The sequence below is a fragment of the Vipera ursinii genome, assembly GCF_947247035.1.
Source record: "Vipera ursinii genome assembly, chromosome: 1".
Lineage (NCBI taxonomy): Eukaryota > Metazoa > Chordata > Lepidosauria > Squamata > Viperidae > Vipera > Vipera ursinii.
In genome coordinates, this window is record NC_139512.1 from 237,413,650 (window position 1) to 237,440,513 (window position 26,864).

A 26,864-nucleotide genomic window follows, 5' to 3' on the forward strand; every position below is an offset into this window, starting at 1 on the left:
GTTGGTAAACTACATTTTCCAAATAGCAGAAGAAAATATTAATATCAAATAACAAAATGGCTGATGGTAATGGAATGACTGAAATTTAACTAATTTTTGTAATGTAATTGAAATGCTAGACAGTGAAATGTGACCAAGAGCTTCTAATTAGGATTGTGGTTGCAGGGATGAACATAGCTTGCTTTCCAATCCACTCCCAAGCTTTAGTTTCTAAAAACATGGCTAGGCAGTTTACAGTAGATCCTTTTAAAGCAGCTCTGATATAGATATGGAAGAATAATGAAACTTGGAGGAATCTTTGCCTCACTTCCTGAGTATGAAAAGGGAGATTCCTTGCTAAAGCCATAAACAAACAAACAAATATCAAGATTGGCAGGCCATCCCCCCACCCAATTTGACTATTGTTCTCTTAATCTGACATGTAGAAAAGTTGGCTACGATTTGCTAATGGGAAGAAAACTACTATTAGAAACCATGCTTTGTGGTTGCCATACTGATTGGATTACTTGCATAAACGTCTATGGAGATTCTCAATCATCCTGGTCATGGTTGTCCCAAAGGTGCTTTTTCACGAGGCAACTGGACTTTCTTTAAAAAAAAAAGGAAGTCCAGTTGCCTTGTGAAAAAGCACCTTTGGGACATTTGTTGCATAGTACGATCAGTGAACAAGGGTACATGGTTGATTTGTAAATCCCTGGTTAATTTGCTGTTTAGGTGAGCTTTAAAAAGGAGGGGGGAAAACAAACTAAAAATGGATAAACCATACATATTTTGCTCCTCCAGAGGACTGATTCTGCCTTGTTTCTAGATTGTTCAACAAGGCATAATTTATAAACCATGGCCTGGCGCCATCTGTGAATAGAAAGGTTATGCCAAAAGAGCCCACTCTTGCTCTCCATGCATGGTTTCCTTCTTTTATTTCTCTCAATAAACATTTTTTTAAATCCCATTTATATCCCGCCCTTCTCCAAAGACTCAGGGCGGCTTACAATTTAAAGCACAAATCAATGTGCTTAGCAATAGCCTTCATTCTGTGTATATGCCTGCTTATTAGGGCTTTCCCCCCCCCCAAGCGGCATTATTACAAAGTCAGCTTATTGCCCCCAACAATCTGGGTCCTCATTTTACCTACCTCCGAAGGATGGAAGGCTGAGTCAACCTTGAGCCTGGTGGGACGCGAACCTGCACTAATTGCAGGTAGCTGGTGTTACTTAAGGAGGCATTAGCCCACTGCTCCACCAAGACAGTCTTCCACAGCAAGAAAGGCTGCTTTGATTTTAAGCAGAATCCCCATGAAAACAGCTTTTCCCCTTGTGTTTATTTGCACTAATTGGTTGAAAATTTAAGTGATCTTTCCTGGGGATGAATAACTAAACAAAATACCAAGGCAGTAGCTAGGATGGGGCATAATATCCCTTATGGTTCTGGACAGCTGCTGGCTTCTGCCTTCTCATTTGGGTAAATAGAACCAAGCACATGCAAATCCGCAAAGCTAATAAGGCTGGGAAGAGGCTTATGAACCAGCACACAGCAGGCTAAAATCTCAGGTCTGTAAGGAAGAGGCCTAACAGTTTCCTCCACGGACTCTTGTTAGTAGTCTTATGCAATTAACACAACAAACACAGCAAGAAAGGCTAATGTACACACAAATATTTGACAGCCTGCTGCTCAAAACAGAAAGTGTGCAAGTCAGGTCACAGAAGCCCATTAATCTGTTCCTAACAAATAAAAGCCATACGTTTTTCTTGCATCACACAAACCAGCTTGAATTTGTTGAAAAGGAGAGCAGACTTCTTACAGATAATATGTATGCTGGAGATGAACCAAAACAAAAAAACTCATCGGCAAAGGACATTGAACAAAATAAAATTGTAAAATGCTAAATTAGTATTATATTCATAGTGCCTTCAATCAAAAGCTTTTGGCCTTCCCAGGGTGGTTTAGATTTTATAAGCATTCTCATGGTCTTTTTAATGAAGTTATGTTGCCAGGAGAAGTTATACTTATTCTATGTGTCCATTGATAGAAGGAATGTATTGCTTATCACCAACAAATTTAAAAGCCAGGCTTGTATAATGAAACTAAGACTTTAATGTTTTGGATACATCTGTTCTGTACCAGCCTACTACTGGCCCTGCAGAAAAAGCAGGGACAACCCCTTTACAAAACGGCAAGAGACTGGAACTAAGCCTGCCAAATTTATTAACATAAAACAGAGCAAACAGAGACACGAACCATGAAACAGGAGCTATTAAAACGGTTGCCTTCAGCAAACCAGCCCTCCCACACATTCCCCTTTTAAACAGTTCAAGGCGTGGCTTCTCTCTGCCTCCTTCTGAGGTGCCCCATTGGCTTCCTCTGTTTACTCCTGATTGACTGCCTCCTGCGTCGGGCATCCTTGAACAGAGCCAGCTGTGGGTCATCTTCATCCACGCTGTCAGGCTCACACAGCTGGGTCTGCGTAGTGACCAGATGGGAGGGGCCTGGCTGAGGGCTCTGCGGAGCCTCAGGGCTATCCTCTGGAGGCTCTCCAACACCCCCTCCTCCTCCTCTGAATCGTCCGACCCAACTACCGAACCCACAGGCTGACCCTGAATCACAACAACATCTATGTCCAAAACAATTTTAAAAAAGCTGACAGCAGGCAGAGTGGCTAGATGCTGGTGATATCAGCATGAGTTTACAGAAACTCAAGGAAGCAACTAATAGCAATAGCATTTAGTCTTATATACTGCTCCATAGTGCTTTGAACAGTTTACAAATGTTAGCATTATTGTCCCCCAACAATCTGGGACCTCATTTTACCAAACTTGGAAGGATGGAAGGCTGCGTCAACCTTGAGCCGGTCAGGATCGAATTCCTGGCAGTTGGCAGAGTTAGCCTGCAATATAGCATTCTAACCACTGCACCACCAGGGGGCCTGGTTAAGACAGACAGTCTCAGTGAAATGATGCTTACTCAGTCATAGAAAGTCAGAATAACAGTCCTGGAGTATCCTTGTTCCATTTCTTCCAAACTACCAGCTCTTACTGTTGAATCAGTGATCTCTAGAATATTTGTATGTAAGCCAGTGTTCCTTGTAGTGTTGTTTTATTAATTAAACACAGGGGTGACTGTGGGGGTGAGGTATGGGAAAAAAAGGTTGAGATAGTGCCCACAGGCATGAGATCAAAGTTCTATACCTTTTTTAATGTGTGCTGTGTAAAGACTGCTAAAAAGATTCACTAAGCAGAGGGACCTAGCTAGGACTGGAAGAATGGAGAAATGCTACAACTGAATCATCCTGCTGCAAAAAGTAACTGAATCTTTTGCTTCCTAATTAATGCACATTAAAATGAATTACCAAGAGTCTCAAAATGGAGGCAAATGAGGGCACAGTAGGGGGAAAATAGTACCAGATGGTGAAAACATCACATTCTAAACAAGAAAACATAAAACTCATTTTTTTTATAATGCCTGGCCCTTTTCTTTAAATTACATGAGAAAAAAAAATCTCACTTTGCAATTCCTTTCATTGCCCCATTAATTTTCCCCCAAAATAAAAAGCTCTCTTTTTCTTGTTACCCTTGGATTTTCTTGTTTTGTAAATATCTGATTTGCCTTTCATTTATCCTTGATACATACAGTCTTATCAATTATGATCAAACCAGACTGAAAATCTTGGGGGCAGAGAACAGAGAGAGAAGGGACAAAAAAGAGGGAAAAAACCCTTTGAGATACTCAATCCCCTCTCATCCTCTTCCACAAAATTCATATAAACATGGCTTGGCCTACGCCCAAAAATGGAAAAGAAAGGAAACTCCTACTGAAGAAGAAATAATAAATAAAATTTTATCCGGCGCCGAAATGAACAGGTTAACTCTAGAGATTAAAAATTAAACTGAAACAGAGTACTATGAAATTTGGAAAAATTTGTACGATTGGTTAGAGATAAGGAGGAACGCTGAGATGACTATTGATTGATTAGTTGATAATGTAAAGACTTCTTACTAGCACCTATATCAGGACACAATTGAACGATATTTAAGTACAGCGTTGACGACCAAAAGATGGTTTACCAGAAAATTTACAGATGTTATATGTACATTTTGTTACACTCTGTCCTGTCATAGAATGTATTTTAATTTTCTGTTTTTCTTTCTGTCACATAAGGTAATATTAATAGCAGTGTTGTAGCCAGGGAAGTTGTATCATATCTACTTTTGTTTTTAAATGTACATTTAATAAAAAAATTCAATAAAAAAGAGATACTCAATCCCCTCTCATCCTCTTCCACAAACTTCATATAAACATGGCTTGCCACACTTTGAATGCTCAGCCACGTCCCCACTTTCTGTGTCAATTAGCTTCAGTATAAGGCTCAACACCTTTCGGTCCACCATTCTGAATTTAGAAGAGCTTCCTGGCAGCTGTCTGACTTTTGCTTGGTGGATAGTAAAGACTATCAACAACCCTTCAAGAGCAACCCTTATCATTACAGTCAACCTATAATGTTTTTATTTGGCCAGCAACCATGGGAAACTCAGAACACACTTATGTCTATAAATCTTTGGCTGTCTAGACAAGAGTGGGGGTACAGATATCCAAAGAGACCCACCCTGAACCAGGTTGAAGAATAATCCTGCTTTACTTCCATATAAGAAGAACACACCATGGCTTCCGGTGGCTGCGCGGCGCCGGAGACAGCCTTCCCGGGCTGCCCGCGGCTCAGCTGAGTGATTTTCGCCCGAAACTGCGCCGATCAGCTGTTCGGGCGAATTTGAAGCCCCCTCCTCGGGAGAAGAGGAGGGGGTGAGGCCCCAGGTAGGGGTCGAGTTCTCTGGGGCCGCCTGAGCTTGGAGCTTGGGCGGCTGAAGGATTGAACTCCCCCGAAGCCTGGGTTGCTCCCAGCTGGCCAGCGTCTCTGCTCCGGACTTCTTGGAGCAGAGCCAGGCGTCTGCGACCACCCCTGCCTGAAGGAAGGACTATGGATTAAAAGGAGCAGGCAGAGCGGTACAAGAGGAAAAGGTGAAGAGGATTATTTTATTTTACTCTCTAGCTTGATGGACTTTTTAAACTTTAAGTGAAAGTGCGTCACAATTGAAAGTAAAAGATGGCGGCTAAACCTCCCCCTAAAACTCTTCGGAGTGGTGGATCTTCTCCGGTGCAACAATCATCATTACAGGCGTTGCACCCTCCTGATGTATTGACACCGAAGGACTTACGAGATGCTCTTGAAAAACATGCCCAGGTAATTTTGGAATCAATGGGTGATAAATTTGTACAGATGGAGGAGAAATTGGAGAAATTGGAGGAGAGAATGGAAGAGAGGATGGAACAGAAGTTCAGCGTGATGAAGGTAGACATTTTGTCTTCAGTGCATAAAGTGCCGGAATGTGTGGAAGATTTGGATGAAAAAGTGGATGATTTGACTCAAAAGAATGCCATATTAGAAGCAAAAGTACGGGAGAATGAAGATTTAAGAGACAAAATGGAAAGAGAATTAAGTCTTGCTCAATATTACCAGATGCAGTTTGCTGTTAGAATCAGAGGCTTAAAAGAGAATGTTAAGGAAGATTTAAAGCAGCTGGTTTCTGAGGCTCTCGAAGTGGTATTGAATCAGCCAGCATCTGAAATAAGAGAAGGTATGGATAAGGTGTTCCGTGTGAATTCATGGATTGCTAGACAGAGAAAGTTGCCTAGAGATGTGGTGGTTTACTTTGCAAAAAGAGAAATTAGAGATGAAGTTATACAAGCTGCCTATGATGCTAAAGTTGTGATTGCTGATCAAGAAGTCTTGGTTTTAAAAGAAATTCCTCCAAAGATTTTAAGGAGAAGGAAGGACTTTACATTTCTTGTGCAAGAGCTCAAGCAACGAGATATAAGGTTCAGATGGGAGATTCCAGATGGGTTGATGGTGATGCATGAAGGTAAAAGGTACCAGCTGATTACTGTGAAGCAAGCGCGTGATTTCTACAATAACGTTTTAAAAGCATCCCCATTAACACTTCTGGAAGCTGTAAAGGGATCTGGAGAAGAAGAACATCAAGAGGTTGAAGCAGAGGAAAATGGTGCTGGAGGAGATCAAACTATAACTTCTTTGGATGATCCTAGAGAGCAAAGGGTAACGCGTGCTGCTTTAAAACGAGCAAAGAAAATAAAAGAACAAGACCAGCAAAAGTCTTTGGAACTTCCACAACGTACTTGCAGCCAAGCAGTGGGAGGAGCACGGCCTAAAGAAGATAGTCCTATCAAAGCAGTGCTCCAAGAGCTTTGGGAGGATATGCATGGCAACTAAATTTTTAACTTGGAACGTTAATGGACTAAATTCACCACAGAAGAGGAAGAAAGTTTTTCAATATTTAAAACAATTCAAGATAGATGTTATATGTTTGCAAGAAATGCATATTAGAGTTCTGGATCAAAAGTATTTATCGAACTCAAGGTTGGGTACGCAATTTGTTGCTTCTGCAATGAATAAGAAAAATGGAGTGGTTGTTTATGTTAAAAGTGCCTTAACAGCAGATTTAATTGAAACAGATAAGCATGGAAGATATGTTATGATAGAGCTGCTGTTAGAAGGTAAAAAGACGCTTTTAGTTGGATTATATGCACCTAATCAACAACAAGCTGACTTTTTTAGTTTACTTCACACAAAGCTTACCCAGTTGGATTATAAATCTTTTATTTTTATGGGGGATTGGAATGGTGTTTTGGATGTACAGATGGATAAGGCTGGAGCTTTTAAGCGCATTCCAAGTCATGCTAGACTGCCTAAATCTTTTTTTGAAATGAAGGATGACTTGGAACTGCGAGATATTTGGCGCGAGAGACATTTGCAGGAAAAGGATTACACTTTTTATTCTGATAGACATCAATCTTTTTCAAGGATTGATTTTATTTTGTTGACTAATGATTTTTTTCTGAGGACTAAAAAGGTGAAGATTTGTGCAAGAACTATCTCTGATCATAGTCCAGTTTGGTTAGAGATTGATAAGGAGAAAAGAGACAGTCGCTCGTGGCGCGTAAATGAGAATTTGTTTAGAAATCAGAGAAATGTGGAAGAATGCAAACAGCGGATGAAGGATTTTTTTGAAATTAATATGAACAAGGGTACCTCTATGGATATGGTTTGGGATGCTAGCAAGGCCTATATGAGAGGGGTGTTGATATATATGAATAATAAACATAGACGTGCTGTGGAAGCTAGAAGGAAAGAATTGGAGAATGAAATAAAGGAAAAAGAAAAGGCTTTGATTTTGAACTCAGAAGATGTGAAGACTAAGGAGGCTATTAAACTGTTAAGAGGACAATTTGATAAATTAATAGCTGACCAAGTGGCAACCAATCTGCGGTTTGCCAGGCATAATACTTTTTGTAACGCTAATAAACCAGGTAGATGGTTAGCTTATAGATTGAGGAAAAAACAAAGGGCTTCTAATATAGATAAGATTGAGCATAAAGGAAGGGTTGTGTTTCAACAGGACCTTATCAAGGACGCTTTTGTGGATTTTTATTCTAAATTATATGCTAAGGAGAAAATTAATGAAAAAGACATTGATATATATTTGGAGAATGCTAGCATCCCGGTTCTTACGCAAGTACAAAAAGAGGGGATTAATCAATTGATTACAGAAGAAGAAATTTTTACAGCAATTAAGGAACTGAAGGTGGATAAAGCACCAGGTACGGATGGTTTGACTGCGGCCTATTACAAAAATTTACAATTAGAGATGATAAAACCGTTAAAGGAACTGTTCCAGACAATCCAGAGGGGGGGAAAGGTGCCACCGTCTTGGAGAACAGCTTTTATTTCCTTGATTCCAAAGGAAGACCAAGATGTTACTCAAGTTAAAAATTACAGACCGATATCGCTTTTAAATACAGATTACAAGATATTTGCTAAGGTTTTGGCTAATAGACTGATGAGGGTTCTGCAACAGGTGATTCATGGGGATCAAACAGGGTTTATTAGTGGTAGGCAAATGAAAAATAATGTGAGGCATATAGTTGATGTGTTAGAGTTTTTGGAAAGGAACAACCAGATCTCTGCGGCGCTAATTTTTTTAGATGCTGAAAAAGCTTTTGATCAATTGAATTGGCAATTTTTGTTGAAAGTTTTAGACAAAATGGATTTTGGGGAAATTTTTTTGCAACCGATTAGGGCATTATATCAAAAACAAACTGCCCGAATTATAGTTAATAATAGCCTGACAGAAGTATGTAATATTGAGAAGGGCACAAGGCAAGGGTGTCCGTTATCGCCCTTGTTATTTGTGTTAACATTAGAGATATTATTGGTTAAAATACGGAATTCGGAAAAAATTAAGGGGATACAAATTAGAGATCAGGATTATAGATTGAGAGCATTCGCAGATGATCTGGTTGTTACAGTGACCCAGCCAGAGAACTCTGTTGTGGACCTGATGGAGATAATAACACAATATGGGAAGGTTTCTGGATTTAAAGTTAATACACAGAAAACCAAAATTTTGGCCAGAAATATGACAGTTTCGCAAAAGGCCCTCTTAGAAGGACTAACTGGATTTGAGATTGTTAAAAGGGTTAAATATTTGGGGGTGCTTTTGTCGCCCTCTAATACAAAGTTATATAAAAATAATTATGAAAAACTATGGGGGAAAATTCAAAAAGAATTGGAGAGTTGGGAAAAATTGCAATTGTCTTTGTTGGGACGGATTGCAGCAGTGAAAATGAATGTCCTGCCTAAATTTTTATTTTTATTTCAAATGATACCGATTCTTAAGAAAGATTCTAATCTGGAGGAATGGCAGCGAGGTATCAATAAATTTGTGTGGGCAGGGAAAAAGCCACGAGTTAAACTTAAGATTATGCAGGATACTCGTGAGAGAGGTGGTCTTAAAATGCCCAATTTTAAACTATATTATGAAGCTGCTGCATTAGTAGGAATAAGTGATTGGATTAATTTGACACAAGAGAGATTATTAAATCTTGAGGGCCATGATTTGTTGTTTGGCTGGCATGCATATTTGTTGTATGACAAGAAGGTAGACAATGTGTTTAGAGTGCATATTTTAAGACAGGCATTGCTGAGAGTTTGGAAGAAGTACAGACATAAGTTAGATTGCAAGATACCACTGTGGGCAATTCCAAAACACGCAATAGAAAATATACATGCTGGTTTCAAACATGATGTGACTACGTACAAGGAGATCCTAAGTTTGGAAAGAAATGTCTGGTGTTTGAAATCATATAGCCTCTTGCGAGAAGAGAAGGTTGTTCAAAACTGGTTTCAATATACTCAGTTACGGGCCAGGTGGAAAGAAGACCAGAAAAATGGTTTTACAATGACTGATGAAAATTTGATAAAGCAAATTAGAAATCAGGGACCAGCACATATTAAACGGATATATCTTGCGTTGATAGAGATTGATTCAGAAACAGAACTTGTTAAGGATTGTATGATAAAATGGGCCCAAAACATCCAGGAAGTTATCACTATGGACACGTGGGAAAAGATTTGGGTGAGGAATGTAAAATTTACACAAGCTCAAAATCTAAGAGAAAATTTTTACAAAATGTTTTATAGATGGCATTTAGATCCTAAAAAGCTTGCAAGTATGTATCCGAATTATCAGCCTAAATGTTGGAGGTGCGGTGATGAAGATGCAACATATTTTCACATATGGTGGACATGTAAGAAGGTTAAGGCTTTTTGGATAAAAGTCTGGTGGAACATGCAGAAGATTTTTAAACAGAGGATAAAGTTTTGTCCGCAACTTTTTCTGTTGGGAATAATCACAGATGCTACAGTTGTGGACACCAAGTTGATGTTGAATTTAATTACGGCAGCAAGACTCTTGATAGGTCAGTATTGGAAGAAAGAGGAACTGCCGACCATAGAAGAGTGGATATTAAAGGTTTCCGACCTGGCAGAGATGGCGAAGATTTCGGCCTATTTGAAAGATCACTCGCAAGAACGTTATATTATGGAATGGAGAAAATGGATTGAGTTTATCCAGAACAAGTATAGGGTTAAGAAGTTTCATGTAGCATTTGAATAAGTCTTCTTTCCTTTTTTTCCTTTTTTTCTTTTAGTTGTTTTTTGTTTTTTTGTTTTTTTATATATATTTAATACTACTAAGGCTTGTCTTATCCTATATAAGCTAGAGAGTGATGGATTTTAGAGTTTATAGTTGTTAGTATATGATTGTTTATGATTGTTTTTTTATATATACCTTGTATTTAGGTCTGGGAAGTCGGGGGGGGGAGGGGGGGAGGGGGGAGAGGTAGGGGGAGGGAGAAGGGAGGGGGAGGGGGGTTTTAAAGAAAAATTGTATGTTAAAACTTTTCAATAAAAAAAAAAAGAAGAACACACCATATTCAGAAAAACTCTCTAAGGAACAGAGAGGACTCTGATCCTGCTCCTCACCATTAGGAAACTGTGCAGGCAATATTGATTAAGAATCAATGCTGCAATCAATAACAAGTTTTTCCAAGAGCCCTCTCTCTCTCTCTCTCTCTCTCTCTCTCTCTCTCTCTCTCTCTCTCTCTCTCTCTCAAATCTATCACCTATCATTTATATCTGTATGTCTATCATTATCTATCTATCTTATCTATCTATCTATTCACTTATTTCTTCATTTATTTATAAAGTTTACATAGCCCCCATCTGAGAGTGACTCTGGATGGCATAAGTTAAAAATGAAACAATAAACAAGGATTCTTAAATAATCATTAAAAACAATAACACGTACATGTAATAAAACACAGGAGAGCTGATATCTTTTAAATAAAATCCCTCATACTTAATAAAACCATCTCGCAGGCTCCTTGTTTCTAAGGATTCTCCAGGATTGCTGGAAAAAGGCACATATTTTTGGGAGATCTCTGGAAGGCTAATAAGGTCGGGTCAGTCTCACTTCAGCAGGAATGATGTTCCAATGATGTTCTGCAGCAGAAAAAACCCATATCCTAAATCCTGTCTGATGGAACTTTTTAATAGATATGACCCATAAGATGGCCCTCCTACCTAATCTGATGATATCAGTAGATACAGTTGGGAAGAAGAGGCACCTCAAAAGATTGCCAGTGTAACAAACATAGTTACAGTAGTACATCATGACCCAGGAAAAAATACCACAAATGCTTCAAGTAGTCAGGTCAGCATCACTAGAGTTTGCAGTGAGATTTGAGAGTTATAAAAAGAGCAATGAGAAATGGGAGATAAATTCAGACATCATGGGCATTTCAATGCCCAAGTAATGGTATTGTGTTATGAAACTGTGAGGTGTTGCATATGACTGAAAACCCATTGAATGCTTTAGGAAACATCTGATAAGAGTAGAATGACCACCGTGGAGAGATGACCTTGGGGAAAGAAGACATGAAGCATTAAGAAAATGTCGATTTTTAGTCCTAAGAAAGAAAGTCAATATTTTGTTTGATACAAAATGGGGCAGAGAGAAATTCTGATATGCTTTCACGATTCTATAGTATACTCTACAACAATAAAGTGGTATTCCTGGAATCACTGTGGTGTCTGTTTCTTGACCTGGCCTACTTTCAAGGACAGGCAGGATATCATTGCTGGCAAGATTTTGCCTGACTCACTACTAACATGGATAGTGAAAGTGTGGGTAAAGCTTCCTTAATAAGAGATTGACCCAATCTCAGAATAATTTACAGAAAACCAACAAGCAGGTTGGGAAATAAATCTCTCTCCTCTTGTCATACCGATAAGGTAAAAAAGAACAAAGCAGTTGGATAATCTGAAACAGGACGTGATGCTTGATGTCGTGGTGGACAACAGAAACAAATTTTCCTCTTTTTCTTTTTGCAATCAATTTTTAAGAGCTTCTCATGTTTCGGCAAAGCCTCACATTGAAAAGAATACCCTAGAAGGGCTGTCTCTGTCTCTTGAATATTGCCCACAGTGGGATGATCCCTTCAGGGTTGAAAGAGGAAGTTAAAAACAGCTCCAAAAGCTCAATAGGGCTTAATTTCCCCATCAGATCAGCCACCATGAGATCTGCTTCCAACAAGATGCACAAAATTACCAAGATGTATAATGTCAGGTCTTTAGGCTTGACAATGCAGGCACCTTTCCACCACATGGCCTTCTCCAAGTCAGTTAAGTCACAGAGAGTGACCCTCAGGTGTTGTGTCCTTATTGTCATAGTAAGCTGGGTACTTAATGGCCTTTGCAGAGAGGAGACATTAATGCCATTAAAAATCTTGGAGTAATAAGTTCAGTGTTAAGGGAACAAGTTAAAATCTCCTAGGGAACCAAGGTGGCCTTTTAAATCAGGGCAAAGTTGACAGGATTCTCAGCAAAAGCCTTTCTATATGAATTTTCTGAATAGGCTACTGCCTTTGGGCAGAATCCCTATTATGTAACATACAGAGACAACAATGAAAGAGACCTCATCCTTGGCAGAAACAGTTTCTTTGTTTTAAATATGAAAAGGATGTGATTCCACAACATGCAGAGGATATTGATTTTCAGGACCTAGGTCACAAGGGCTTTAGGAAGGAATAAGAGGTTGAAACTCTTCTACAATCCCTGGGTATCCAAGGCAGGCTATGCAGCACTAGCAAGGACATATTGCGTCAACAATGTTGAACAGGCTACCTGCAACTGTTGTTGAATCTGTCTTAGTTGACAGTGGATAGTGATGCTTTGATTCCATCACGGTTCAATACCAAAGAACATTATTTGTGTTTTCTTTTCTGCAAAATGTCATAATGAGGCTACTGCTTGCTTACTGCATCTTATCACAACCAGTTTGTATTTCACATGCTGATGAAGTTGAAGGACCCTCTTGCAGTAGAAACCATTTATAGGATTGCTTGTGAAGCAGGCAAGAAAGGAAATCTGTCCATATTCTTCCCAAATTATTTTAATACCCTAATAATGGAACTGCATTCAGTTTGCATTCTCTGTGCTTTCTGGAAAAAGTATAACAACTAATCTTTTTAATGTGGCTTTATATAATTTGCTTTTACCAGTTCTGTAGAGGTGGCGTCATTTTTATCTTTTGATTATTGTTGTTTTGTGGCTTCATGTTTTGCTTTTGTAATGATTGAATTACTTCAGTACTGTATTGAAGGCTGTCTGGTGTTTATTTTAAATACATTCATAAAATGAGGAATTTTAATTAAATTAACTAAGTAACTGATAGTAGACTATTATGGCTGAATTAAAGGAGGTTGTTAAATAATGAATACCATAGATTCATAGACAGTATTATAACAAACTGCCTGATGAGTGCACCTTAGCCGGAGTGCAGTATTATGTTACAGTGCACTGTATTCTGTAGTCTAAGAATTATGTTGCAGTTGAGTCAAGCGTATTATAATACTTAGGTTTGGAAAGCTTAGGTGTTTTTTTTAAAAAATCACTTTTCCATGTAACCCCCAAAGGTTAGGCAACAGCCCCCCCCCAAAAAAAAAATCCCAAAGAAGCCCAACTGAGGAAGGCTGGTTTAGTTTATGGGTGTATATTTTTAGAGTCAGATTGCCACATTCTAAGTGTGGGCCACCCTCCCTACCTGGAGGGCAGGAAGAGATGACCCCATCTTTTACCGATGTGCATGTGGCCCCTGCCTGCTTTGAGTTGAAAGTAGTTTTGGGTGGCTTCTACTGGCTTAAAACTGAGGCTCGGTTTGCCAGCATTGCGTCTCGTAAGCAACCCCTGAATTTTAACAGTCTACTGTATGGAGATAGGATCTGTACTGTACAGAGGCACCATCTTATCTCATATTCCTAGCTTTTTCTTAAGATCTATTGCATCTATTTTAAAGGTCTTGAATTTGTCACAGGGGTTGGAATCCATGCTGGACTTGCAGGAGTTCGCTGGTTCAAAATTCCACAGATTTTTTTAAAAAATTGTTCCCCCCCCCGGGAGGAAAAATGGAATGATGCACCAGAAGACATTTTTTAAAATGGCCCAAGGAAATGTAGGTCACTTAGGGAAAGAAAAATGAACAACAACAACATTTCTGCTAGGTTTCAAATATTCTGATTGTCATACAAGGGTTGCAAGAAAACTTGATGGAAGAATACATGAGAGGATTTTTATTTTATTTGAAATTTGTATGTTGTATGTGTATATACGTTTCATTTAACTCTGTATACTTATTTATTCATTCAGCCATCTAGTTCATGGAAACAACTCTAGGGGTGTACATAGGTAAGAGTTATAACAGACACATCATAGCCACCAAGGAAAATAGCCATTTATGTACAGAAATAAAAATGCAAAACAACATATACAGAAGAACATTACAAATCACTACAGCCTGTTGAAAAAAGCCAAATCTTTGAGGATTTCCTGAAAATCAACAGGATCAAAGCTGTATATACCAGGATTTCCACCTGCTCAACAAATAGGAGACACGAGTCCAGGAGAACACGCAGATTGTGCACTGGGTTTGCTTGGGGTAGTGCAACCACAACCAGAATTCAAGATGTTAAAGACCTGGAGCTGGAAGCTCCATTCACCCAAAGCCACTTGGTCTTCTCAATCCCTGTCAACCCCATTTGGGACTGGCCTTGCACAAAGGATCCAAACAGCTGCAAGACTGTGCCACCCAGCTCCAAGCTCCACAACCAGCCCAAAAGGATACCATGGCTGATGGTATCAAAAGCTGCTGAGAGGTCAAGAAGAACAAGGATGGATGTGCAACTGTTTCTGTACCATAACTGGGCCTGAAACCTTCCCTTCCCTTCCCTTCCCTTCCCTTTTCCTATCCTTTTCCTTTCCTTTTTCCCCTTGCCTCCTGCACCTTGCATCTTCTCCATATATTAATATTTTAAAATACAAAAGATGTATTAAGAACCACAATAAAAAGTCCATCTAAATTAGAAGCCCTGAATAAAAAGATGCATGTCCTCTTCTAAACAATAGCAACCAGGAAGTCAGCGCAGAGCACACTGCTCTATAATGTGGGATCTATCTACACAGAAAAAGCCAAATTACCCATGCTGTCAAATGCTAATACTGGAATCTGCAAAGGGGACTACACTGAAGATCTAAAGGCACAAAGAAGACTGTGCAGAAACAGGCAGACCTGCAAATCATTTGCTCCTAAGATTTGTGGATATGAAGATAAAAAAGTAATAAAAAATAGGCCTCTTAGCTTGATTAGTAGACTTTGCACTGATTTGCCAAAGACCACCCACTATCTGGAGAGCCACTGTTAAATTTATTTCTGGCAAGAACTAGCAAATAAATGTTGCATGGATATGGATACGGATACAGGATAAATAAAAGATGATAGGAAATAATAGAAGTATAATCTTACCTCTTAGCCTATAATAAGCTTGGTGGCTTGCTAAAATTTGCTTCACTGATTCTTGAGGGCAGATCTTCACTCCAGTTGAGATAAAAGAGGATCTCTTGGTTCGATGTTTGGCCATGTCAAATATCCTCCGAATAGTTGACACTTTGGACCTCTTTGCCAAGTTTTCTGACTTTTCAGAGCCTGAATCATCTGCCAGATGTTTGGCTTCATTATGATTAATTTTATTAGGGGGTTCTGTAAGAGGAAAGACACAAAAACACATCATAAAATACAATGCAGAATTATTGTCTGCCAATAAGAGATATTGTAATAATAACAATTAACATTCATCCACAGAATAACAGAGTTGGAAGTGATTGTGGAGGTCTTCTAGTCCAACAATGTGCACAAGCAGGAGACCCTCTACCATTCAAGACAAATGGCTGTTCAAGTAGCTTCCTAAAAGCCTTCAGTGATGGAGCACCCACAGCTTCTGAAGGTAAAGTGTTCCACTGGTCAGTGGAGAGAGACTGGAAGAGGTTAATATCAAAAGAAGAATCTTTCAAGGAGACTCATGTTCACCACTATTATTTGTTATTGCACTGATTCCTCTGTCAACAATACTGAATAACTTGGGCCATGGCTATCAAAGAACAAACATATTTGCCAGGCTATCCCACCTCCTTTACATGGCTGTTCAGCAGCTGTATGGAAAAATATGATCTGAAATAGAAACACTTTTCAACACTGTCTATATAGAGAGCCAAGATATTGTAATAGGGTTTGTCTGGATAAATGTGACATCCTCATCATCAACAGCGGAAAAAATAGTGAAAACTGAAGGAATGAAGGGGTCTTGTGAAAATAATATCAAAGAAGATTACTGCAAATACCTGGAACTATTGAGAGCAGGCAAGAAAATGCAGCAGTAAAAGGGAATAGAGCTAAGTATTACAATATAGCAATATAGAGGAAGGGGGGGCAAACTGTAATGCTAGGTGGGAATGACCTTGAGGGACCAAGTGTAGATATTTTTTCTAAGGGATGGTCAGATAATAGGGAACATAGTCCTTAGCTGCATAGTGGATGGAGCAAGAGACAAAAGACGGACCCTCCCTAAGTTATTAGGCTGTAAAGGTGACAGTGGGAAATTGTACTTTTAGACTTGCAAGATTCTGTTAATGTAGCTTTACAACAGAATTAGCTGACCTGCTCTTGTTTCCTGTCTGCTAAGGTAACAGAAATGGAAAGGTCAGGGGATGGGGGAACAAGAGAAAATGAAGCAACAGAGTGAAAATGTCCATTTGCATGAAATAATGGGAATAACAAGAGAAAGTCTCCAGTTTGTACATTGGGGAAATGTATCTTTAATTTGTTGTTGATGTGGGATGAATTAGGTTACAATTCATGGAAATTCCACTGGAATTGATTTTATGATTCCAACATTTTTTTAAAATGTTTTTAAACTGCTTGTGATTCTAGCATGCTGAGAGAGCCGGGGAGAAGCTTGCAAGTGGATTTCTAAAAGCCAAATATATATGTTACATTTCCTTATTCTGTTTCTCTTTTATTTCCAAAAATAGTTTTATAAAATAATAAAACCTAGCCACAATGGGATAAAATTACTCTTACAGAAAATACAGGAGTTGTCAAAATGTAGTCAGCATTAAATAAGTGTGAATAAATTTATCAAATCTAGATTCCATGCCTAACATAACTTTACAGGACATTGCAATTAATTTATTTTCCTTAAGCTAAGACTAGGAATACTGGAGGTTTTATATTTCACTGAATTGAAAAAATCTTTCTGGATTCCTGAAGATAATAAAAGAACAGCTAAGTACTTATGTTTTAAATGTTTTTCGCTGATGTTTAACAGAATTACAATATTGATTTTAAATGTCAAGGTTCCTCAGAAATAATATGCCTTTCTCCTCTGGCATCTATCTATCTATCTATCTATCTATCTATCTATCTATCTATCTATCTATCTATCTATCTATCTATTCCTCATATACGCTAATTTCACAAATAACCAGGATTAAAAGGAAAAAGAAATGGTGAAATGTATTTGTAAAGCTTTCTAAAGCACAAATAATTATTCTAAGAAACCAACAGTATTTGTAAAATTTGATTGCTGACATCTGACTATAGATGACAACCATAATGGGCAAAAATTGGATTCATCAAGGGAAAAAAATCAATTTTGTTTAAAGATCAAGTACAGTATATAAGGGAATTAGAATATCAGGAAAATCAAGAGCTAAATATTTAGTTGAGCTTTGCAAACTTACACCAGTGTTTTTTCTTCTATAAAATTAAGCTTCTAGCCATGCCATAAACACTAATTATTGTGTCACTTCATATTAGATAGATTAAAAGAAAATAAAAAGGGAAAGATGCTTCATCTTGACAATATGGAAATAACTGAATTGAACTTTAGCCAACAAAGAAAAGGGAATATATTAAAAGTTGTCTTTCAAAATGAGATAATTCATCACCTTAGTTTTTGTACTCCATCCTAAATTTCATTACAAGACTCAAGCAATGTGAAAAAAAGTATGTAAGGGACATTTCAATATGTCATTTAAGCTTTCCTGTCCTGTACTCATGGCAACTTAATTTCAAATCAGTTTAAGAAAAAACAAGTCTGGACTGAGACATTTTGACAACAGCTTGCAAGATATTTAATCCTGACTGCAGGTAGGTCTGTCTGTCTGTCTGTCTGTCTGTCTGTCTGTCTGTCTGTCTGTCTCTGTCTCTGTCTCTGTCTCTCTGTCTCTGTCTCTGTCTCTCTGTCTCTCTCTCTCTCTCTCTCTCTCTCTCTCCCTCCCTATCTTATATGTATCTATCCATCCATCCCTCTCTTGGTCTCTCTGTCTCTCTGTCTCTGTCTCTCTCTGTCCCTCTCTCTCTCTCTCACTAAGATAGGTGAGGTCACGTGACTATGGGATGTTACAAATGGCTGTAAAATTGAGCCAAAAACTGCATATGTAACCTCACAACACGTGGACGGATTCAACTCTAGTTTCAACTGGGAAGCTGTGAGCATTCTAGACCAAAAATGCTAAAGCCAAAAATGCTAGGAAATTTCTGGATGCTTGGCATTTAGAACAAATCAGCCATCAATAGACACATAGAGATTAATCACATTTGCACCCACTTAAAAGAGATAATAAAAAAACTAAGAGGGAAAGAAAAAGAGTGGAATACATCCTCTCCAGCAGCCAATACCCAGATAAGCAGGGATTAACACCAAACAATCAAGCAAAAAACGCTACCCTTATCAATGAATAACCAAGGAGAAAACCATACCCCTACTGACATTGGCAAGGCAAACTACTGTATATAAATAGTGAGCAAACCCCACAGCACTGACAATGTTACCTAGTTGGATAATGAAACGTCTGCAAGCAAACAACCAAGCTCAGAGAGCACTAAGTACTTCACAGGGCAACCTGAGTTACATACAAGAAAATAGTTCTTCTACTGGAAGATTAAAACATCAGAACATACAGCATATACATGCAGAGACAACACCGCCTTTATTTTTTAAAAATCCTTTCTTATTAGATGTTTTGTACATTAAGAACTTATAAAACTTTGCTTAACCTTAGTACTAAAACACCACATCAGGTAGAAGTTTTGCACAAGACGTAAGAAGTTGCTGGTTTGAAACCTTTTTTTAAAATTACTATTTTCTATTTCGCATCTAGCTCATTTTCTCTGGCTAGCTGAAAGCTTTTGGGGGATTTTTTTGTATTTTAAAGTACAGTAAGTGTAGTTACCATTTCACTGTTTTTCCAGTTCCTTAAGGTAAAAGGGGTTCACACTGTGTGAAACTGTTTTACCTCAATTGTCTGGAAAAACGCTGAAATGGTGAGATCTTGCCCTTACATATATATTATTTCAAGCCTTCAACCAGCTACCAGTGGAAAAGAAAGTATTAATTAAAATAAGGGCCTTGTAGGTTTTGAACCAGCAACCCTTTATGTGCTGTGTGGCTTTTTTTAAAAATCACTGCAATATTTGAATGAATGAATTAATGAACCTTTATTGTCAAAGTACAACCATGTATACATTGAGATTGGCTGAGCCTCCCTTCGTGCCCCCACCCCCAACTTACAGTGACACAAACCCTCCATCTTATTACACCATGTGAGCTAATTGCACAACACACTGGCCTCACAAGTCAATTATGCATAAAGTTTATAAAATTATTTCCCGTTCAAGAGCCTAACAGCCCATGGATAAAAGCTGTTCTTCAGCCTGTTGTTACGGCTGGCTATACTCCTATATCTCCTACCCGATGGTAGGAGAGTAAAGAAATACCATCCAGGGTGTGAGTCGTCCCTGAGAATTTTCCTCACTCTTCCAAGGCAGCGAGCCCTGGCGATGTCATCCAGTGGTGTCAGGGGACAGCCCACAATATTTGCCAGTGATTGTTGTTGTTGTTAGCTGCGAAGTCGTGTCCGACCCATCGCGACCCTATGGACAACGTTCCTCCAGGCCTTCCTGTCCTCTACCATCTTCTGGAGTCCATTTAAGCTCACGCCTACTGCTTCAGTGATTCCATCCAGCCACGTCATTCTCTGTCGTCCCCTTCTTCTCTTGCCTTCAACCTTTCCCAGCATTAGGCTCTTCTCCAGTGAGTCCTTCCTTCTCATTAGGTGGCCAAAGTATTTGAGTTTCAGCTTCAGGATCTGGCCTTCTAAAGAGCAGTGATAGCAGGCAGGTGAACTTAGAATAGGTGAGTATAACTTTTGGTTACACTGAAGGGGTGTTTCTTCCTCTGAAAAGCATTTCAACGCACTGCTGGGGTGAGCCTGTTAGGAAGCAAAACAGTCCATCCAAAATGCCACATCATAGAAAAAGACTTTTTTTCAAATTGCTGAAAGAAAATACATCCAGGGATCAAATTTGTACCGGCAGAGGGGTGAGAAAAAGCAGACATGATCTATTTTTGTTTTTGCATTCAAATAATAGTTATGGTCCTGTTCTGGTGATAGAGCAATTAGGCAATACAGATATGCTTATCAAAATCATGATTTTCAACAAAGTAAAAATCTGGTAGTCTATTTTTTTTAAATCAAGCTTTTTAGGTTCATATGTAGAAGTATTGCCAAACCTGGAAACCAGAAAGAGTTTTGAAGTACAGCCATGGAATATGTAGGGCAAAAATGGAGGAAAAAGTAAAATGGACTATTTGGTAAATTTCTAAAATCTGATTCATCACAATGATTAAAACAAACATGAAACAATATCCTGCCATCTATAAGCACAGCATAAGTTCTCTGTCTGGAACTAGGACTTCAGAGAAAGCAGACCTCATAATAATCCCATATCATTTATTCTAATTCAGCATTCCAGAGTGAAGTTGGCTTTTTGCATCAGTATTTTGTAGTTGGAACAAATATAGAGAGACATGATGTTTCTGAGTTGTAGCTCTCAGTGTTCTAGCACTGGTTGGCTTCCTTACTCTGTCTTTCCACATCCAACCTCAGGACAAATGCACGTATCAATGTTGGGTCCAAAATTTCTATCAAGGCATATACAGTCAAAGGCAGGATCTGAAGTACTCATAGAAGTTAATGTATAGAAATGTAAAGTATAGAAAACTCCTATGCTTTTACATTAAAATAAAACTCTACTATGCTTTTACATTAAAATAAAAATTAGTTGGTTTTTGTTGCCTGTTCTCAGTAGAAGAGCCAATGCTTATTCTGACATTCTGTTGCAACACTGTGAGCAACATACATTTCACTCAAATCTGGGCAAACCTTCGCATCTGGAAAGCCTCACTCAACTTAATCCTACCAGTTTAATTTTAGGTCACATTTTTCCAAATGACAAAAATCATACAGAATAAAAATATTCTACAGGATATTAAAAGAGGCAGGATAGAATATTTCCCCTAAAGGAGAAAAGAAGAAACAACTTCTTAAAGGCAAAAAGCAGCCCCAGTCTTCCCACTATAGGAAAAAAAGCCTCCAGTATAATGAGGCCAGTCTTTAGCCATGGAGATTTTGTATCCATTCAGAAAGACTGGACCACTCTATTCATAAACAAAGAGCAGCCAGAAACTCCAGATAAGCAACACAAAAGGCCAGGAGCCAAAATGGACATGATTGGCTCAAACAAAACACATAGGATTTGCATCTCTTCTCTTGCCTATAGAGTCAGCCATGACCATGACCCCTACATCACCCTATAGGAATCTGGCAACAGCCATTAAAATATTAAAGGGCATATTCTTGCACAGGAACAGGCATCTCAATCACAAATCCCCAAGGAATGTATAAAAATCAACTTACTCTCAACCCCATTTTGTCAGCCACCCCAGAAACATGCTGCTGTCACTGAAGATTCTGGCTACCAAATAAACAGAGACCTTCTTTCCTGCAGCCTGCCTCCATTTTATTTCAGCGTCTTTCTCCTGGCATGGAACTGGACCTGTTTTTTCTTCTAACAATATGAGGAATAGCTATTCTTATATGCGTTTCCATTTATTTCTTCCACCAGCAAGCATGCTTCAGGATTATCAAATAATGGATGCATTTTAAGTTCTTTAAGGGTCAGTAGACCTTAAAAAAATAAGTGGTGTACATGGAGCTTGAGGATGGTCATCAAGGAAGGAGCATTAGACCAACCAGAGTTGCTATGTTGGGTGCCCATGTCCAAAGAAAGGGGTTGAAAGACTGTAAGACCTTCCATGCAGAGTCTGACTATTTAGGCCAGTATTTTCAGCAATAGTATCACCCAGATGGAAGGCCAAACACAGACCCCAAAGATCAAGATGCCTGTGAAATTAATTGGGCTTATCATTGTCAAAGTTTGAGGGTTCAAACTTTGGGCTTTCCTAACCTCTGATTATAATGGAAGAAAGGATTTCTCATTCTAACCTTCCCAGTAAAATGAATAATTTCCCACCTCTACTGCTAGAATGGTGGCAAGAGAGAAGGAAGATTTTCTCCCTCTCTGCCCAAGGTTGCCATAACCTTTTGGAAAAATGCATTTCCCAAGGAGAACTGGAACTTTGAGTCTGACACTAAGTGAGTAACTGTAGTAGGCATAGGGAATGGCAGTGAAGGATAGGAGGAAAAGCTGTTGCCAAAGAAACAGTCCGGTGAGTAGGGCTTGAGCCTGGGCCAAGAAACATCTCAGACAAGCCACTCCCTAGTTTGAACAACAATAAGGTGAGGGAAGGTGGAAGCACATTCAGACTTGAAAAACCTGTTACTAGAACTGTTGCAGTAAAAGTAATCCTGGCCTACTGGTTTCTTAGTCTGGTCTTCCTTGTAAGGCTGACATCAGTCTTGCAACTCTCATACTCTCTATCTGAAGAGGCAAAAGATTTCACTTTGCTTAGTAGAGATGACCTCCAGTCCTCAGGGCACACCACTATCTGCTCTGCACCTTGGTGTGGCATTGTTGCAATCCTATCAGCTTGTGGACATATAAATAATTAATTTACAAAATGCCATGATGCAGCTAACACAACAGTTGGCATTGTATTTGCCTCAACCCAGAGTAGTGCATCAGCCTGCAGCACAGCTGGTATTTTGTTGGTAGCTTGCCAGAAAACCTTGGCAAAGACCAATCCCTGAACTTCACAATTCAATATGAACTGCTCAGGATGGGCAGCGGAATTTCCCATAGATCATACTAGGGTGCTTTTTATGCTCAGTTTACTAAAGGAAAGAGCAACTGGAATTGGCAATGGTGACATACAAACAGGCCTTAAACACTCATAGGCAGGAGGCAGGGGGGTAGAATTGCTGAAAAGGATTTGGTGTGGCTTTCTAGAAAACATTTGCTGTCTGCCTGACCTTCAAAGAAGCTTGATTCAAAGTTTTTAAAACTAGGGCTGAATGTGAGAAAGAGAAAAAACAAAACAAAACGTCCCTCCCTTCTAGTGATCAGTGGGGAGTGAGGGAGCTTCCCCAAGTGGGTCCAAGAAAGGGAATAGGTTGTTTAGAGACTGGGCAACTGAGTGGTTGGAGAATTCACTCAGAAGTAAGGTAGCTTTTTTTCCTCTTCAGTTTAAATAAAGTAGCTGGCGTTTCATCTAACAGGAGCTGTGGGGAGGCATATGGAATTTGCCCATGAGTTGAAAAGTAAGTCAATCTCTTCCATCTGTTCTCTTTCTGTAACTGATACCTTGACCATGGAATAATTCAGTTGTGCATCCGAGTATTCCTCCCCCCCGCCCCTGAAGACTTAGTAAGAAGGTGTTGTGATTCAGGGTCAGCCGGTGGGTTCGGCAGTTGGGTCGGACGACTCAGAGGAGGAGGAGGGGGGTATTGAAGAGCTTGCTGATGATGGCCTTGAGGCTCTGCAGAGCCCTCAGCCGGGCCCCTCCCACCTGGTCATGACGGAGACCCAGCTGTGTGAGCCTGACAGCGTGGATGAAGATGACCCACAGCTGGCCCTGTTCAAGGATGCCCGATGCAGGAGGCAGTCAATCAGGAGTAAACAGAGGAAGGCAATGGGGCACCTCGGAAGGAGGCAGAGAGAGGCCACGCCCTGAGCTGTATTTAAGGGGAATGCATGGGAGGGCTGGTTTGCTGAAGGCAACCGCTTGGATAGTTCCTGTTTCATAGTTCCTGTTTCATGGTTGGTGTCTTGTCTTGCTCTGTTTTATGTTAATAAATTTGGCAGGCTTTATTCCAGCCTCTTGCCATTTGTAAAGGGGTTGTCCCTGCTTTTGCTGCAGGGCCGGTAGTAGGCTGGTACAGAACAGAAGGTTCCATTGTGCAATATGTAAACAAAGCTTAATTCTGGCCAGAATCCTGAAACATTATATATTTCAGTTCTTATATACCTAATAGTATGTAATTTTGCCAGTTGTGAGACCAATTTCTCTAACCTCTGTACAAATTAACCCAGAGACAGTTAGTTGTTAGTTCTTGTTGTTAGTTGTTAGTTCTTGTGTGAGAAACCATCCAACTATTGACAGCCCTTTGAAGTAATCCAGACAAGAAGCACCAGCCATGACTGGTAACACAACCTTTATTGTAAGGTTATATTAACAGAATCTTGCAATTTCTCTCCCCCTCATCTTTACAGCCCAGAAACTAGAGAGTCGCTTTTGACACATTTGCCACATCCCCATTCCTTCTGTGAGCTAAGCTGCCTCTGTCATCTGACCCATGCCTAGTCTGTTGCTATTGCTATTCCTCCTCCTCCTCCTTCTGTCTCTTGAGGATATTCTCACAAATCATTATAGTTATAAACTAGAATGGGAAATTGAAAAAAAAATATCCTGGAAGAAGGCAATAGTAAATCACTTCCACAACCCTCTCCACCCAGCATAAACATTTAAAATTCCAGAAGGATAGATGCTTAATTCACAACCTCTTTATCTCTGACATTTAATAAACTAAACTAAGATACTGGTTTTGTTGCATTTCTTATATCTGCATATAACATATTCACTGATCACAATAGTTTTGCCCTTTTATTTAGTTATGTTAATTGGCACAGGCACTTGTCCTATTTTCTACCCATTGAAGACAGCTGTGGAAATATTGTATATTGTCATTACAATTCAGCTGCAGATAGGCAGACGTCTGTCATACTCCAGTGATATTTCATTATCACTTAACATTTACATCCATTTTTTCTTCTTTATATTTCTATACTGAAGTGTTCGCTGTTTCCCAGAGGTACCCCTTTTAGGCATTATGCTTTGCACTATCCGACTTAACATCAAGGTCACCTATTTTCTTTTTACAGTAAAATTGAAAGAAGCAACAGCCCTCAGTGTTAGCATTTTATTAACAGGAGAAAAATGCCAACTTATTATCATTGTCTGCTGCTGAATAATTTTATTGGCTTTTGAATTTGAATGATAGGCTGCTTTCAGCGTAACTTTGGAGCTATCAGAACTTCATATTTCCCCAGACAGACCAGAGAGAAATTAAAATTAGATTTAAAATTAAAGCGTACAAGTACCTGACCACCTCTCCAATTTTCTTCCTGGTATAATGAAACATTTCAGATCTTTCGACTTTTACCTGCACAGACAGGACCATGGGCAACCTGCAGGTTCCCCTAGATAGTTTGGATCACAGTGATCATAATCCCATAGAGCAGGGCTTTTCAACCAATGGTATGCGTACCACCGGTGGTACACTGGCACCTGGCAGGTGGTACATGACTGTCCTAGAGAAGTGGTAGCGGGGGAGGGGAATGAGCTGAAGGGGTGGCAGCACCACACAAGACTGAGTGAGAGATGGCTGGAACTTCAGGGCTGTCAGGGTTCAGCAAAAGCGCCAGGATCAGTGCCGGGCTCCTGCTGATCCTGGCACTTCTGCTGATCCCCGCAGAATCTCTGATCAGCTGGAGCCTGGCACTGATCCTGGTGCTTACAACAGTCACTAAGCGAACTATTGTAACTTGTACCACTTTTAGGATACGGCAATATCCTAAAATATACGAGTACCAGCATTCTCCTAGCAAGGTGTCAAAAACTTGATGACTTCATACTTTATCACTTTTTTCCTCTTTTTTTGGTCAAGTTTTTGACACCTTGTTAGGTGACTGGTGGTACTCAGATATTGCCATATCCTAAAAGTGGTACAATGGGTGAAAAGGTTGAAAAGCCCTGCCATGGAGAACTGGTGAAAATTGCAGTGCAAAATGTGTGAAAGGTATTGAGGTGCCTATTACTGATTTACAGAAAGAAATAATGGTTTCCTCCAGAAATCCTGAACAAAACTGCTCCTTATCCTCAGCCTCAGAACTGCTGGCAACAGGAGCTGTTTAGAGATTGCATGGTGGTACCTGAAGTCCTGGCTAGTCTTGGAAACCATCTTAGACACTGGAGTGGGTGAAGCCATCAACATTAAGCAAGTTAACTGTGAGCCAGTGAACCAATGGACATGCGTCATGTCAGGTACAATGCTTAGAGTGGGTGGAGACACAGTTAGCCAACAGGGCTTCAATTTAGGCCACAGCACTTCTTCAAGGATCAGCAAAGGGGAGAGGATTATGTCAGAATGGCTGAGGTGGTGTGATCAAGAAGAGATTATTTGTTGTATTTTAGGAGAACATGATAAGTTACTCAAACTTTTTATACTTGTAATCAAGACTTGTGGGAAACCATTCTCTATGACGTTCTTTCCTCTCTCTGTACTTATTTTTTTTGTTTATTTTCTAGTTTATTTTTTCCTGAATTTTCCAATTTTTCTTTTTTCAGTTTGTATTAATTTTTAATTTTTTGTAATTTTTAATAAGATTAAGATTACAAAAATAAATTGTAATTAATCAAACAGGAAAGGTTGCTACATGGGGCAGAAAAAAAAAATCAAGTTCTAATTTCCATATTAGATCTATTCAGAAATTACAAAATAGCATTCATGTTTTTGAATTTGTTAAGACTGTTTATCAGGCACGCTGTTATACAAAATGGGAAAGTAAAAAAAAGGTTGGTACTGAAGATCTAAGACAGGGGTCTTCAAACTCGGCCCTTTTATGACTCGTGGACTTCAACTCCCAGATTTCCTCAGCCAGCATGCCTGGCTGAGGAATTCTGGGAGTTGAAGTCCATGAGTCATAAAAGGGCCGAGTTTGAAGATCCCTGATCTAAGATGACATTTGAGAGGCTGCTACCAG

General features: G+C 39.3%; 1 protein-coding gene across 1 annotated transcript in view; it reads right to left on the reverse strand.

Annotated features, from left to right (window-relative positions):
• Positions 1-26,864, reverse strand: part of IMPG1 (interphotoreceptor matrix proteoglycan 1) — a gene marked incomplete at both ends in the record, with an annotated part of 96,390 nt that overhangs the window by 62,048 nt on the left and 7,478 nt on the right. Inside the window, one exon of the mRNA XM_083372897.1 lies at positions 15,267-15,500. Coding sequence (XP_083229023.1) covers positions 15,267-15,500 — 234 coding nt within the window. The remainder of the gene's footprint in view (positions 1-15,266; positions 15,501-26,864) is intronic.